Below are 16,364 nucleotides of genomic sequence, written 5' to 3' on the forward strand. Positions count from 1 at the left end.
CACATGTGCGCATGTGTGTACTAGCTTACATGAGGGATTCGGAGGAAAATTCTTTCACCATGTGGGTCAAACTCAGGTTGCAGGGTTCAGCTGCCCCATGGGATTTAGGGTCCCTCCACCTGAAGGCTTTCCACTCATCCCTGCTGTGCTCCCATATTCAGATTTCACTCATGGGAAAAACTTTATGGGCAAAGACAGCTACAGAAAAGAATGGAACTCAACCACCTGCTACCTAGCTTTTACATTTTCAATATGGACAATCAAACGTTACTACACAGATGGAGGAAACCAGCGGTGTCAATGTGATGGAAGTAAGACTAAACACCCGGCGAATGGCAGCAGGGCAAACCCCTCCCAGGAGACAGAGCTAGTTCAGGAAACGGGAGGTGTGGGATTGCTGCACTGGGCAGGCAGGGATATCCTGAGGTGAAGTGACACACGACATTCATGAAATGAGAAGAGAGAACTTTGAAGACAGCAAAGGAAGGGTTCCTTCAAACTGTCGAAATACACAGGAAGTAGAGGTACTGGATATTAAAAATAAAATATTTCCCAGAATAAAGACCCAAAAGGCAGAGTGAAAACAGGAAAAAGGGACCGAACACGGAAAGGATCAGTCCGAGGTCCGACACTGAGCTGCTTAGAGCTCTAGAGATAGCAGGAAGTGGGTGGATTAGCAGAATGACCCGAAAGGAACATTTCCAGGAGCTGAAGAGAGACACAAGTTTTCAGGCTGAAAAGGAACCAAGGGGACCATTGAGAGGTTGAGGGGACCCCGGTGGAGGATGGGAATCAGGCTGACCCTTCCCCTCACCTGTATGAGGTATCCAAAGAAAACTGAACAAAGCCTTCAGGTTTGTGAATGAAATTATTTCTAACTAGAATTTAATCTAATTGCCCTGCTAAGCATATATGAGGGCTAAAGTCATGATACCTTCACACACTTAGAGACTCAGAAAGTCTTCCTCTCATGAATCCTCTCTGAGAAGTCTACTTGAGAAAATTCTCTACCAAAAACAACATGAAAACCAAGAAACTGGAAAACAAAGGAATACAAATAGACGGAGTGTCGAAGCGGATGCTTCAGACCCATGCAGCAGCGTGGTGAGGTCTGTGGTTGGATAGATTTCCTGGAGGAACATGCATAAAGAAAGATGAACAAAAGTCTGACGACTTGCTACCATCCCTTACCCACAACCGCTGGTCTAGAGTTCAGGCCTCCTTCCTTCGGATCCAGAAGAAGCTTCGACAGCGGAAAGGCCCCCAATGGTGGCCAACGATAATGCATGACTCTGCTGAACTTTCCAGAATTTCCAGAGGCCCTAGTCTAGGACTCCATTATGATAAGGGAAGGTTGGCTGCCCAGAGGTGGGGAGGTGTTTGGGACACAAGAGAGAAAAAGGATTCAAAAATTGGTTATGGAACCAAAAGATGGGTGTAGGGGTGGCAGTTTTGAGCTCCTAAGGAATGACGAATCAGGAAGCATCTAAAGACAAGGCTCATCTAATTAATGTCGAAACAGCAAGATTGAGCTAGAGTAGGATTGGGTCAGCTAAACCATCATAGCAGGTGAACTAACTGCTCTGCTTGCCTGAGCCCCCCTGCCCCAGGCAGAATGACTAGATCCTTATAGATGTTCTGCTTAGAGAATGGACCTAGGGAAGCAACCAGAAGCAGTGATCACAGCCCCTTCTCATAGCCCTGGCCTGACTCCAGCTGGTACAGACAGCTGAGAAAACTTTAACTCCCTAGCTGGGGAGCTTGCAGCTCAATGGGTGTCCTTATCCCAAAGGTAGGAGGGACATTCTGTGTGTAGGAAGTTCGAGGAGATAAAAGCACAAAGCGTTTGGAAGTTCTCGCGAGATGAGGTATTGGGGAGAGTGGGTGTAGAGAGGGCAGTTGGCTGAAATCATGAGTATGTAGTGTCTCCTAGAGAAGCCATGGCTTGAAAGCAGGGACAGAGGGCAGGCAGGATGCCAGGCCCTTCCAGTTTCTGAGCCATGCCAGAAATGGTGGCGGTGGGGGATTAACACCTTCATTTTTGAAGGGACTATGTATATGTTTCCAGGAGAAACCTCATTGAAATAGAGGAGGAAGGGAGACGAGCCTGCTGGGAAGTAAGTGGGGGCATTTACTTCTTGGTTGTGGAATATGGGTTCCAGAGAATACAGCGGCTGAGAGAGAGGGTGTGAAGAAAACTTTGGATAGAGAGCAGGGGATGAGGACACAGACCCAGAGGGACAGGCTGAGACCTAACCGAGACCAGACACTTGGACATTTCCAAATGGATTCTGGAATAGAGTTGTTTAGGCTGATGCCAATCATATCTGCTGTGTGTGGCAGCTAGTCCCTCTGCAGAATATTTTTGGTCTTTTCCAAAGTAGACACGGGTTAGGAGGTTATGAGGGTCAGAGGTGACGGATGTCATTAAAGATGTCAGCCCTCTGGGAACCAAGAAATGTAAAATCAAACAGCAGAGCCTCCTTGGTCCACAGTGGGAGATGCTTTTCTTCTTTCTCCAGTGTAGCACATGATGCTGAGGCCCAGAGCAAAGCACTTTCACTGCCGCTGGGAGAAGCGTGCATGAGGAAAGGAATCTGAGCAGGCACGAGGCATCCAAAGCTGTTCATATTGTGTCTGCTGTGGCCCAACAACCTTCTTCCCGGGAATTTCATTTGAGGAAATGAATAGGACTGTTCATAATGATAAAATTATAACTATATGATAACAACATACATAGACGCGGAATGCTCATAATGATAGAATTATAACTATAACAACATACATAGATGCTCAAATGACCCACAGTAGGATGACACCTAAGCAGGTGTCAGTTTTCCCATAATGCTATGCAGCCATCAACAATAATAACAAGGAAGTATTGGCCACTATCTGTGAGATGTTAATTGGTATTTAGAAGGTCAAAAGAGACACTAAATTATTAATAGTAGTGATCTCGGCAGAATTATAGTTCATTTCCACTCTTTTCCTTCGTGCTATTTGCCATTCTTACTTTTTCAGATGTCTAGTCTGGAAGTATATTGCTTTATTTGTGTGTATATGTGTGTGTGTATGTTCAGATGCACATGTGTGTGGGGGCATGTGGAAGCCAGAGGACAGCGTTAACTGCTGTTCCACAGGTACAATCATCTTCTGCCTGGGGCTCACCAAGAAGGCCAGGTTGAAGCCTTGGAGATCCTCCTGTCTCTGTCTCTCCATCAATAAGCTCATGAGCATGTGCCACTACCCCTGGCTTATATACATGGGTTCTACAAGATCAAACTCAGGTCCCAGGCTCGCCAGGCCCGCCCTTTACTGACTGGGCCGTTACTCCAGCCCCAGCTCCTGTGACTTTACTTTTTATTAGTGTTTATTGATCATACAGCGCAAGATATTTCATCACGACAAGAATGCATGTTCTTATAGAGGGATAAGGCCCCAGAAATCCTGAAAGGTAATGCAGCAAACTGAATGGCAGATCTCAGGGTTCGCTTGACTCCTTTGCTTTAGGAACTCCCTGCCTTAGGGAGTCCTTAACTGCTAGGAGGAGGCAGGCCCCTTCTAACCATGGGATTGCTAAGCCCCGCCCCCTTACAACACTTCCTTTTCCTGTCACTTCAAGGCCTCTATCACTGTCTCTCCTGTGGGGCTGGGAGCAGAGCCCCCTGTGCACGCGTCACCCCCAGAGCAGAATATGCACAGCCCCTGAGCAAATGTTTGCCGAAGGAATGACTCCATCACCAAACCCTGGGGGACTCACATGTGGCCCCGGGAGACTCACACATGGCCCGGACGTGTGACCAGCCCCAGGTGACTTGGAGCTGAGTCACCTGGTGGCTGCTTTAGCCCCTGCTACTCACCTTGACAGAGAGGAATGGCCTCACTCCACAGGTGGTAGCCTTGTGGGTGCCGGGTGCAGATGGCCATGCTGTGTCCCACCAAACGGTAGCCCCTGTCACAGCCAAAATGGATGGAGCCTCCCGGCTGGGTGGTGGTCTGGCCCAGGATGAAGCCGTGGAGTGGAGCCTTAGGCAGGCTGCAGTAGGGAGCTGAGGAGTGAGAGGAGGCTAGGCTGAGCGCAGGGGTGTCAGAGTACAGCTGCCGGAGCAGGCAGGCTGCCCCATAGCAGCTCCTGCCTCCTCCAGCTTGTTTCTGCGGCTATTGCCCAGTCGTTTGCTATTGAGGAAGGCCCGAGTTGTTGACACCGAACAACAGTTAAGTAAAGCCGGAACAAGAGCCAACGAAACAAATCAAAACAAAGGGTAATTGAAAACTACACCACCAACAACCTGTTCGGTAAATCACCAGGTCTCCTTTGCCGCCTGAGCACAGTCCGAGTTGCTTTCAACCCTTGCGACCACAGGCAACCTTGTAAAGTGGGCCCCAATGGGACTGGTTTCCTAAGCGTGTGACGAGACCCGGTAAGTCACCAAAGCTTGTTTAATTCTAGCTTCCTGCCTGCAATCTGCAATACCTCCCTCACTGGTGCTTGGAGAGAGAGAGAGAGAGAGAGAGAGAGAGAGAGAGAGAGAGAGAGAGAGAGAGAGAGAGAGAGAGAGAGAGAAGAGAGAGAGAGAGAGAGAGAGAGAGAGAGAGAGAGAGAGAGAGAGAGAGAGAGAGAGAGAGAGAATGGAGTAAGGCGTCACATGGGGGCACTTAGTGCTCAATAAATGGCTGTTCTCTGTTGTTCTGTTGTGTTGGGGTGCCTGGGGATCTGGGATAGACATTTCCCAGCAGGGCTCATTCCCTGTACCCCCAGTGTCTGGCTTTAGCATATTTCATTCATTTATCCAGTGAAGAGTTCTCGGGAGTCCATTCAGTGCCAGCTGCTGCTCTACACTGAGGGAAGCAAAGGTCCCAGTTGGAGGGAACTCACGCCACAGCCCCTGCCTGCCGGGGATCCTTGCGCTGTGTGACAGCCATCACTGACAACTTGACAAGGCCTACAGTATCCTAGGGGACAACTGTGTGTGCTACAGTGAGGGAGTTGAGGTGGGGAGTCGGCCCTAGACGCAGGCAGCACCATTCCCTGGGCTCGCTAGACGGGATGATATGGCGAAAGCAAGCCGAGCACCAGCAGCGTTCATCTCTCTCGGCTTCCTGACTGCAAAGGCAAGGTGACCAGGTGCCTCAGGCTCCGGCCACTTTCCTATCATCATGACAGACAGTATCCCCAAACCGCGTGCCAAGATAAACCACTTCCTCCTTAAGTGGGTTTAGCTAGGCATTTAGTCATGGCAACAGGAAAAATAGCTAACACTGTTAGGGGAGGATGATTCAGGGGCCTCACATCAGCCCCCCACTTCCCCATTTGCCTGAGGGTCTCTGGCTGGGCTTCCCAGAGAGATAGGGATGAGCACATTAAAGACCACAGAGAGACCTCCGGCTTCCTGTCTGAAGGCTGCGGTTCTGTGTGAGTTGAAATGGTGCTTTAGTAAATGTGTGTGCTCTGAGCTGGAGAGGGACTAAGAGCATTGTCTGCTCTTTCAGAGGACCCGGGTTCAATTCCCAGCACCCACATAGTAGCTCACGACTCTAACTCTACCTCTAGGAGTTCTGATGCTCACTCTGGCCTGGGTAAGTCCCAGGCACACATGTGGTACACAGACATATATGCAGGCAAAACACCCATACATGTAAATGTGTGTGCTCTCCCGCTATGCCTCCTGTGCCAGGCACATCTCGAATCTATGTACTTCCTTCACCCAGAATCCTGATATAAAATATGCTTAGTCACTGTGACATACACAGGGGTAAGTCACACACGTCGGCTGTATCTTAATTATTAAGTACCAATTGCTGTACCGTGTAATGAATTTCTTTTCTACATGGCATATGTACTGTAATTACAACTGACTCATTACTTCCAAACACATTAGTCTCCGAGCAGTAAGGCAAAGGGAACTCCTTAAGAGCTCTTAGCTCCAAATTTAACAGCGGCGGCAGGAAAATGCCACCTTCCCTTCACAGGGGCAGCCTCCAGGAACTCAGTCCTGAACTCCCCAGTGGGTTATCTTGAAGTTTCTTTTAAACCGAGGCCTGAACAGTTAAGTGCTTTGTCCAATAACCCTATTGCCAGCTAGCAACAGAACAGATCACTGATCATGGGGTCACGAGGCCGTCTTCTCCCCAACCATGAGCATCTGGGAGAGGATGGAATCTGCAGAGGAAACAAACTTTGAGAGTGTCAAGGCAGGCCTCCTCTCAGCTCCATCTGGTCAGTTCTTCCAACACCCAATGGTTCTGCAGAACTACCCATGGGTCCTTACAGTGTGGGCTGGCCTCGCAATGAGGGGACCCAGGAGAAGATATGGACAAATGGTTCTTCAGGCTGAACTTGATGGTGTGACGTTCTGCTACCAATATTCGTGTGTGTGTGTGTGTGTGTGTGTGTGTGTGTGTGTATGCGTTTCAGTGTGTGCAGGCGCAGGGATATGTGTGTGTAGAAGGTTGAGGTCAACTCACATGTCATTCAGGATGCCATCCACTTTATTTTTTTGAGGCAAAGTCTCTCCCTGGGATCTGGGGCTCACTGACTAGGCTAGGCTGGCTAGCCAGCGAGTTCCAAGAATCCTCCTGCCTCTGTCTCCTAGGGGTGGGATTACTATTGCATACCACCACACCCAGCTTCTTGCCTGGGTCCTGGGGGGGTTGGACTAGGGTCCTTGTGCGGCAAATACTTGGCTGACTGAGTTATATTCCTGGCTCCACTACTCTTTGAAACTTTGTCTAATACTTGTCTGGCATTGAGGCATGTGGTGGAACCCCCATGATCTGAAGGCATTCCTTGTAGCCTCCAGGACTAGCAAGCACCTGCCAGCAGTTCACTGGACTGCCCTTCCAAGAGACATTGAGGTTTCGGCTTATCAAACAGATCAGTGGTCCCCACAACGAGAGTTCAGAGAAAGTCTATTTTCTCCACCTAATTGTATCCCAGGGATATTTTTATCAAAGGCCTGGCCTTTGATCTCACCATGCCCAGACGATATGCCTTTTCAAAAGAAAAAAAAAAAAAAAGAGAGAGTGAAATCCTGTCAATTGCTGCAGTGTGGACGGAAGTGGAGGACACAATGCTAAGTGAGTCAGGCACAGAAATACAAACCCATGCCTTCTCCTTCATGTGTGACAGCTAGGGAAGGTTGATTTTACACAAGTAGAGAGTAGGAAAGGGGTCACCAGAGCTTGGGACCAGTAGAAGGCAGAGAGAGCGGAATGAGGTTGGTTATCGGGCCCCAAAATAGGAAGGGCTAAGTTCTCATGTTTCGCAGCACAGAAGGGCAGCTGTAGTTCATAACCCACTGACTACACATTTCAAAAGTGGTAGAGAAATGGATTTCAACAGTCTCCAACACCAGGAAATAAGCTTGTGAGTGACGAGTGTGCTAATTGCTCCCACCGATCATTATGATTGCATGTGTGCATCAACATGCCATATCGTACACCTCACAAACGTGTCCAGTTGTCATCGTTAATGAAATGATAATAACGAAAGAGATATGGCTTGTGCGACAGGAGAGGGGTTTCTCTGCTGCCTACCCTATGTGATTCTGGGTCTTAGAGTTGTTCCGTCAAAGGACTTCTAGAAATATTGCCTAACTATTTAAGGGGCTAGGCTCCCCCTGGCTCTCATCGGGTCTCATATTGAATAGTTACAATCCTGGAGACCAAAGTGGGGAGTATGAGAAGAAAGGGAAGAGGTCAGAGGTGGGAAAGGATCTGGACATGAAGGGGTAGGAGGGCCGCCTTCAGTCTCCTTTGTGCAGTGTGGGATGAGGGAAGACAGAGGGCAGGAGGAGGCTGCCCTGCCTACGCATCTCTTTCTGCCTTTTGAGTCGAGACACCATGGCATCTTTGTATGTTTCGGGTGAGAAACTTAAGAGGTCCAGAGTGGAGGCCTCCTTAGAAGTTCTCATGGCTAGGGTGGAGCGATGACTCAGTGGTTAATAGCACTGACTGCTCTTTCAAAGGTCCTGGGTTCAAATTCCCAGCAACCACTTGGTGGCTCACAACCATCTGTAATGAGAACTCATGCCCTCTTCTGGCCTGAAAGCATACATGCAGGTGGAACACTGTATACATGATAAAATAAATCTTAAAAAAAAAAAAGTTCTCATGACCTACTTACCTGAATACCGAATCTTAAAACCTTTCCGATTATAGGCGTGGTCAGATGACCAGCGCAGGTACACAGAGTTGCTTGAGCTGGTGACAATCAGGGGAGCCGAGTAATTCCCACTGAGAGCTTTCAGCAGAGGACTTTGTCCTGAGGGACCTTGGGTGAGAAAGATACCAGGTTATAGGACATTTGAAGTCTAGAGAGAGGTATAGACTCAGTTGGGATGGCTGGATGACTTTGCATCTGGCAGCCTTGCTGAAGGATTCCTCTTTTGTCCTCCCTTATCTGAAGCAGTGCTCTGGAGCTAGCAAGAGAGAAGAAATCTATTTGCTGTTTGCCAGGGTCAAGTACTTCGTTGATGGAAGTGTTGGTTTTCAAGCTGGGGACCCTCTTCTGATTTCTCTTGTGCGTGCTCAAAGTAGCATGGTGCCCACCATACAGACATTTAGTTTATTGAACAGGTATATGTAGAGAGCCACGGAGCCTGAGGAAAGTGATAGCTCCCAGGGTCGTAAGTAATAAAGCTTCCCAACATGCCTTCTCAAGGCTCCCCAGGAAAGTGCCTTCTTCTGTGCCCTACCTTAAATGTCTGGATTGTGTCTCGGGGCTCTGGTTCAAGGAGCATAATAGAAATCTGGGAAACTCGTAACCCAGGATTTATCGTCCTGGAGAAGACTGTGAGTGGAGGCTCCCATACACCATCCAGACAGCTCTTGGAAGCTTGGAAGAGCTTGGAAGAGCCACAGTGAACAAGGTAGGGGTGTTCAAGCTGCTGTGGCAAACTAGGAAGGTAAGAGTCCAGACGTAGAGGAGACCAGCATACTCGAACACTCCTGTCTTGAGAAAGGAACTCCTGCCTGAGAACTGTGTTCCTTAGGAGGGTCTAGGGATAGAGGTGACTCCACATACTAAAGCAATCAAGGATGCTCTAGTGAGGACTTGCTGTCCTCAGGAGGCTGGGCTGAGGAAACCAGGTTCTTTAGGAGTAGCAGGGAGGAGGAAACTCCAGAACACAGAAGCTAGGGGGACACACGTCACAGACTGAAGCAATACAGCCATAATTGGAAATGGGGAACAAGGCTGGGGCAGTAGTTGGAAGGACCTCGCCTACAGAATCCATGGGGATCATCCACATGTGGTTACTGTGGTTACTCCCAAGGGAAGGCTAGCTGGGTAGCCAAAGAGCGGAACTAAAATAGTATGGAATTATGAGCACAGCAGGCACAAATAGAAAGGAGAGCATCCCCACCCTACCGGTGGAAAGATTCAACCGTACAGACCCAAGCTAGGCTTCCCTTCCCCTTCACTCCAGAATAGTCTGGCTAAAGAAGAGGTGGGGTCCCTACAAAAAAGGACCCTAGAAAGTGACACCAATTGTATACATCAATCATCCCTCTGGTTTTTCCCTTTATAGGCCCAGTACTGTTTAGCTGTATGCTGAATGCTGTAGACATGAGAACAACTGGAGTTATTAAAGACTTTAGATACAGAATCTGGAGTGATGCTCACTCCTGGGGATCTCAATCCTACCATGGCTACTCTGTCAGGCTCATAAGGATAAAAGCCGTTTCTATCCCATCGTGCAGACTTAATCAACTATCCACAGGTAGCTGAAGGCCCTGTAGCATCTTTACCCGAGCAGACAGGCACAGTCCTGGTTACACAGGATGCAGCTGTGGATCTTCAATGTGCTCTTCTCCAAGCTGTGAGGAAGGAGGAGCAGAAGCAGCCTGCACTGGCATGGGGTAGGCTGCAGTATAATTCACAGTGATGGCCCAGAGCTGATTTTTATCATGATACAGAGAGAGGGGATGTGGATCTGGTCATCCTGCAGAATGTAGTTGTCTGGTTCTCTACATAGGATTTTCTGAGCCACCAGGGACAATCAGTATAGCTATATTAGCTAGTCTCATGCTCCCGAGGGTGGGCGATAAATCCTACAAAGTTTGAGATGGTAATTTAATGGTATTTGGTTTGAGACATGCTAAGACGCTTTCTCTAGACACAACAGCAAATGACAGTGCCTGTTGTTCTACTTCTAAAGTATGGAGTTTGGTAGACAAACCTTTTTGGGTTTCAGAGGGAGCCTACTCCTCATAAAGGACCACTGCTTGGCTGGTATTCAGGGGTTCTAGCACTGAGAAAAAAAAAACGGTTTGTAACAGATCTAGACTATGATGGAAGCCACAGCCACACAGCTCATCAATTCCCTGGTCTTGGGTTTCTATGGTACAGGCAGATGGTATGCTGTGCCTCCAGCAAGTTCTAATAGGAAAATTCAGCTCAGATGCCTCCTGGGGCTGGGAGCAAGTTGGTTCCATCCATAGCAGAGGACAGCATTGTCTTTGAGGGACTCACCATCAAAGATCTCAAACTCATCATACTGCTTCTCGCTAAGGAAGTATTCCACCGTGACAGAGATGTTGTACTCCGGCTCCACCCTCACCAGCCAGGAGCAGGTCTGGAACTGTGGGTAGCTTCCAGGGTAGCTCTGGCTGAGGATCACACCCGTGGAGTCTGTCAGAAGCTCATTGGTTGGGCAGTGTACTGGGAGAAAGAAAGAGATGCTATATACATGACACGGAGACAGAATAGGGCGGGAAGGTCAGCTTGTCCGTGGAATAGGTCTATCACTGCAAACCTAGTATTGGGGCATTTAAACAAGTCCCCACATTCTCTGTCAGAGTGCCCCATGAGAGGAAATAACTTTGGATCCCATGCCAACATAACAGTATTATTGGAATTCACAGCAGTCCAGTTGGTTGAAATCATTTCCTGGTTTGGGTGTGGGTGCTGCTATCTGGATTTGAGGTAGATGAGGGTGGTACATATATCCCAGGTAACAGCAAGGCTATCCACACTCAAAGAGCCACTCTACAAAATGGGCTTAGTTTGTACAAAGATAGAAGAGGGCAGAAGTAAATAACAGATGATGGGTCAGACACACCTGGATTTTAGAGCCCAAATCTACCACTTATGACCTGTATATGGCCTCCCATAAATTATTCCCTGATGTGGGATTCCCCTTTGTATGCTGTGAATATGTTTTATTGCTATTGGTTAATGAAGAAGCTGCTTTCAGCCAATGGCTTAACAGAGTAAAGCCAGGAGGAAAATCTAAACAGAGATGTAGACAGAGAGTAGGCGGAGTCAAAGAGATGCCATGTAGCTGCTGAAGGAGACAGACACCGGACAGAACCTTACTGGTAGACCACAACCACATGGCGATATATAGATGAATAGAAATGGGTTAATTTAAGATGTAAGAGTTAGTTAACAAGAAGCCTGAGCTATTAGGCCAAGCAGTGTTGTAATTAATAGTTTCTGTGTGATTATTTCAGATCTGGGCAGCTGGGAAACAAACGAGCAGTCTCCGTCTACAATTCCCTTTCAGTATGATGACTTTTCCAACACAAACAAGAAATCCCTATCTCACAGGATGACTGTATCATAGAAAACATACATTATATCAAACCACATTTGCAGCATAGAGTCTCAACACACCATAGAGATGGCGATGGAAACAGTGGTAGGTAACTGCACCAGGAGCAGAAAGATCCACAGGGCTTGGTGCAGCCTGATGCATAGCATTAAGGGGTCCAAAGAAAACAATGTTGCCCTAAGGAAGACAGTGTGAACCTCCAGAAAGAGGAAGCAGGAGGAGAAGGAGGAAGGGGAGGAGAAAAGGAGGGCAGAGAGGAGAAAGAGGAGCAGGAGAAGGAGGAGCAGGAGGTGGAGTAGCAGGAGGGGGAGGAGCAGGAGAAGGAGGAGCAGGAGGTGGAGGAGCAGGAGGAGGAGGAGCAGGAGGAGCAGGAGGAGGAGGAGCAGGAGGAGGAAAAGGAGAATGTAGAGGAGGAGGGATGGGGGAGGAGCAGCAGTAGCAGGAGGAGAAACAGGAAGAGGAGCAGGATTAGGAGGAGCAGGAGGACCCACAACTCACCACAAAGGGGAGGGAAGAGGCTGGAGCAGAGAAGCCCTGCACACACCAGGCCCTGGGGAGGTGCTCTGTCCTGGAGCACGGGGAAGTGTCCTAACATTTTGCATGAAATAAATTTCTGGACAATTTGCTTCCATTTACTTGGGCTGGGGACCCCAGGCAAGATTGCAAGGACTGAATCAGTTTCCTTGGGGTCCTCGGTAGCTGTGCAAGTTTTCCAGCCCCACAGCAGCCAGCATGGGTCTGATGCACCTTCATGTGCTTAAAGCCATCGGCTACCCCACACTTCATAACAGCCCACAGCCTAAGTTCAACCCCTGTCCTCAGTTTACAGGGCAGTTAAGAGCTCTGTGCTGCCTTGCGTGCTTCAGGAGTGGGGAAGGGTTGGATTTGATCTGGGTTAGGCAAAACTTCAAGGCACTGTCTTGGGATGCAGGAGGCTGAGGTCTGGGGTTACAGGGTTGCACATACAGGGCACACACACACACACACACACACACACACACACACACACACACGAGCACATTCCAAAACTCAGTACACAATTCCAGAGAATGCTCAGGTAAGGAAGAGGGGGTGAACTGGCTCTTTCACAGCCCCCATGTCAGAACTGGTGGAGATCCTGCAAAGGGTTCTCAGTCTTCCTTCACTCATTCATCAGACACCAGTGACCTGGTGACTGACCTCTTTTCAGCGGGCAGGGACTGAGCTGAGGGCTGAAGACAGGAAGAGGAGCAGAGCCAGGGTTCTACGGGGGAGGAAGGTGCTGTTTAGTGCAATTACCTTCGCATATTGGGGGTGGACCTTCAAACTGCAGGTAGGTTCCTAGCTTGCAGGTCAGAATTTCACTCCCCACTAAGGTAAAGCCCGGAAGGCACCTGTAGCGGACGATGTCACCTGTCAAGAGAAGAGCATGGGCATCCCCTGGAGTAGACTCGTTTAGAACAGTTGACACTTTAATTCCTCAAACCCACTTCTGCCGAAGGTAACCAGCACTGGGCCATGGTTCAGGAACCAGCTCCACACTGACCTGGTGACCCAGGCAACTGCTCCCCTCCCCCAGTCCAGCCTTCTGGATAACCTCATATTCTAGGAAATTCTAGGACACCCTAAAACTTTTGAATAGCAGAGGGAAGCCATGTCCCCAGCTCCCCCTCCTGGGACTGGGTGAAATAAGGTGCTTTACATTTTCAAACTGGGCTAAACTGCCACCACCAAGGGCTGGGCCTCTGTTTTCTTGTACATAGATGGAGCCACCACCCAGTCCCCACCTCTTCCTGTCCCCTCTCTGCCACCTGGGTTCGGGATCCCCGCCATGTGGCAGCGGTACCTATGTTGAATTCTTCATTCTCTGTGACCACTTCAGCATTGGGAAGGATGGTTGGGGGAGGACACTTGGTGAGTGGATAAGCTAGGAAAACAGAAAGACACAAGTCAGGGGCGAAGCGTTACGTGTGGCCTTAGACCAGTTCCCCAGTCTCTGACTTCATTCATTCGCACAGCAGACAGACCTTCATTTGTGCTGCACTGACACAAGGTGTTAGGATGCATCCCAGGCTTCCCCGAGCTTACTGTGTCGCTAAGGATAATCTTGAACACCTGATCCTCCTGCTTCGGCCAATCGAGTGCCAAGATTACAGGTGCTCGCCAGCACCACGTCTGGTTTAAGTGGTGCTCGTGACCCATCTAGGGGTCTGAATGTATTATGGGAGCATTCTGCCAACTGAGCTGCCTCCCCCGTCATTCACAGATATGTATTCATGAGAATCCATCTCTACTCAGGGCCAGGTCAGCCATACACTCTTGGGCTTATTTTCAGTTGTCAGATGTTGGTGCAAAACCCAGGTAGCATACTTCCCCACCAGTAGTAAAGGAGGGAAGGGTTACATCGCAGAGCTGCTACTTGAACATGCAGCAGCCAGAGAGGAACCTGACCACTGCACCCTGGGTACTCAGTCTTCAACAATGTGCTAACAAGGGTACCTTCGTGCACCACGTCTGCTCAGCTGCCCAGCTTAAACCAGCTATGGCTTTGAGTTGTGTCCTTGCTTCTAATCTAGTGCCTCCAACTCATGGACACCTCATAGTAAAGCCTTATATTATTGTAGAATAGCCATTCCCTCGGGCTGGTGTTCTTTGGCTTTGTCTACCTGAAATATATCTCAGCAATGCTATATCAAACCAGCAGTATTTGCATCTAATAGGATCTAAGAAGTGTTCAGTGATGTCACTGGCCTGGGGGTGGCCATGGCCCGAGGACATCCTTCCACAGACTAGCCCTCTAAATCTCCAAGCAGCTGACCCTGCAGTATGACTCCTTAGAAGTTGCTAGATAATAAGGTAAAGTTACTTCCCCAAGAGCCTGCAGGAAATAAATGGTGCAGGCAGGATTTAAATCCAGGTCTGGCTGCTCCCAAGCCCAAGACTTCTCACTGGTCACAGCCCAGTCTCCCCACACTGTGTGCGTCTTCTCAGCTGACCTTGGTGCATTCTCCAAACTGTAGTCTAGCCCTTGGGGCAGAGACTGGATGGTGCCTGGGTGCAGAACAGTCTGTGAGGGATCCTAACGGTTTCTGTTACCTACATGGCTGAGTGCTATTGATCGCTCTTAGTGTTGCTGTGGCTGCCGCAGCAATGACTGTTTCTAATACCTCTACATCCCCAGCTATGTTTTTTTTAAATGTATAATGTCATTAAAAACCCAGGGGTTTTCTATGAAAACAATAGGAAGAAGATGAAATGTATCCATTGTCTTCTCAGACATGGCTCTGTTAACCGTGTGCCATGGCTTCTTTGGGCATTTGTTCCCGGCATAGCTCAGGGGTTTTCTGTTAGCAGCAACGCATCATCCAGTATGCACCCAGCGCTGTGTCTTGCCAGTTGCTATTATATCAGAAGAGATTTCCCATACAATAAAATTTCTTCAAGAGTCAGATGAAATGACTTTGTGAAATCTAATCATATAGATTTACTGAATATATTTCAGATGCGCTCGTGATGGTAATTGAGTTTCTTAAGTTTTTCTGTTGAAAACTGTGACAAAATTATGTATCTCTCTGTCTACATGTGTCTGGGTTGTTTTTTAATTTTTATTTTTAAGACAAGGTTTCTCTGTAGCTTTGGAGCCTGTCCTGGAACTCGCTCTGTAGACCAGGCTGGCCTTGAGCTCACAGAGATCTGCCTGCCTCTGCCTCCTGAGGGCTGGGATTAAAGGCGTGTGCCACCACCTGGCTCTGGATTTTTTTAAAAAAGAAAGTCTCATGTGCTCCAGGCTGATCCCAGACTCACTGTGCAGCCAAGGATGAGCCTGAATTCTTGATCCTCTGCCTCCACCTCTCTAGTGCTGGGATTTCAGGTGTGCATCAGCACACCTGGCTTAATAGTATCTTTTGTATTTTTTTTTAAAAATTCTTCCTTCTTTTCTCTCTGCTGATTCTTTCAAACTAGAAATGATTAGAGTGCATATCCTTTAGAAAGCATGCAGACAATCCTTGTCAGATGTCAGTAACCTTTTCCTGGACATTTATGCTGACTCTGACCTCTTTATCAATACTTTAAGAGGGAAAAGATTCTATCGAGTTGGACATCGAAGTCCAAAGGAAATTAAAACACAATAAAAAAATAAGTGTATGTATTCAGAAGCCATTAGAATAGAAGCTGGGTACTTTAAGCATCAGTTTAGGATTATCTACAATTAACACGGCTATAAGAATGGCGTAGGACGTTGATAGGAAAGTTGCATCCTGGGTATCACAGCCACAGTGTGCTGTGGATGACTTTTCAGCATGGGGACCTGTATGGCAGTCACAGTGGGGAATGTTTCCAGGACAGGTGTGCAGTGTGACACTGTCCTGAGACCGCAAAATCCCAGACAGTTCTCATCATGCAATTGGAGCTGCCTTCTAAATGTTCCCTTGCGAGCTACATTTCACCAACTGAGGACGGACGGCAACTGGAGACTTCGCCCGTGCCTGGTTTTATGTGAAATGTTGTATTACGTTGGGGAAATCTAACTTTAAATTTTTATACAGATGTGTTGGCTCACAAGTGCCATATTGAAAGAGATACAAGCTTTAGCAGTGAGTGTGTCAACACTTGAGGGGCCCTCTTGAGGTACCCAAGTGGCTTTCAGCTTGGCTTGACAACGGAACAATGTCTGCCCTTGTAGATTTGCCCTGTCAGCCCACAACAGCCGCTGTGGCACAGGGTACCATATTCCTCCTTTCAGGGCAGTTCACTGAGATTACCTGTGGGGTTCATCTTGCTCAGAACTGTGTGGGTGCTGGAGATGCGAGAGCCCATGAAGTTCTT

At 48.4% G+C, this 16,364-nt stretch overlaps 1 protein-coding gene across 1 annotated transcript in view; it reads right to left on the bottom strand.

Annotated features, from left to right (window-relative positions):
• Csmd2 (CUB and Sushi multiple domains 2) overlaps positions 1–16,364 on the bottom strand; it is a 551,269-nt gene that overhangs the window by 43,150 nt on the left and 491,755 nt on the right. The window contains exons 45-49 of the mRNA XM_038333470.1: positions 13,384–13,464; positions 12,837–12,950; positions 10,475–10,663; positions 8,126–8,272; positions 3,861–4,049 (exon numbers count right to left, since the gene is read on the bottom strand). Coding sequence (XP_038189398.1) covers positions 3,861–4,049; positions 8,126–8,272; positions 10,475–10,663; positions 12,837–12,950; positions 13,384–13,464 — 720 coding nt within the window. The remainder of the gene's footprint in view (positions 1–3,860; positions 4,050–8,125; positions 8,273–10,474; positions 10,664–12,836; positions 12,951–13,383; positions 13,465–16,364) is intronic.

The sequence above is a fragment of the Arvicola amphibius genome, chromosome 6, assembly GCF_903992535.2.
Source record: "Arvicola amphibius chromosome 6, mArvAmp1.2, whole genome shotgun sequence".
In the NCBI taxonomy this organism is placed as follows: domain Eukaryota; kingdom Metazoa; phylum Chordata; class Mammalia; order Rodentia; family Cricetidae; genus Arvicola; species Arvicola amphibius.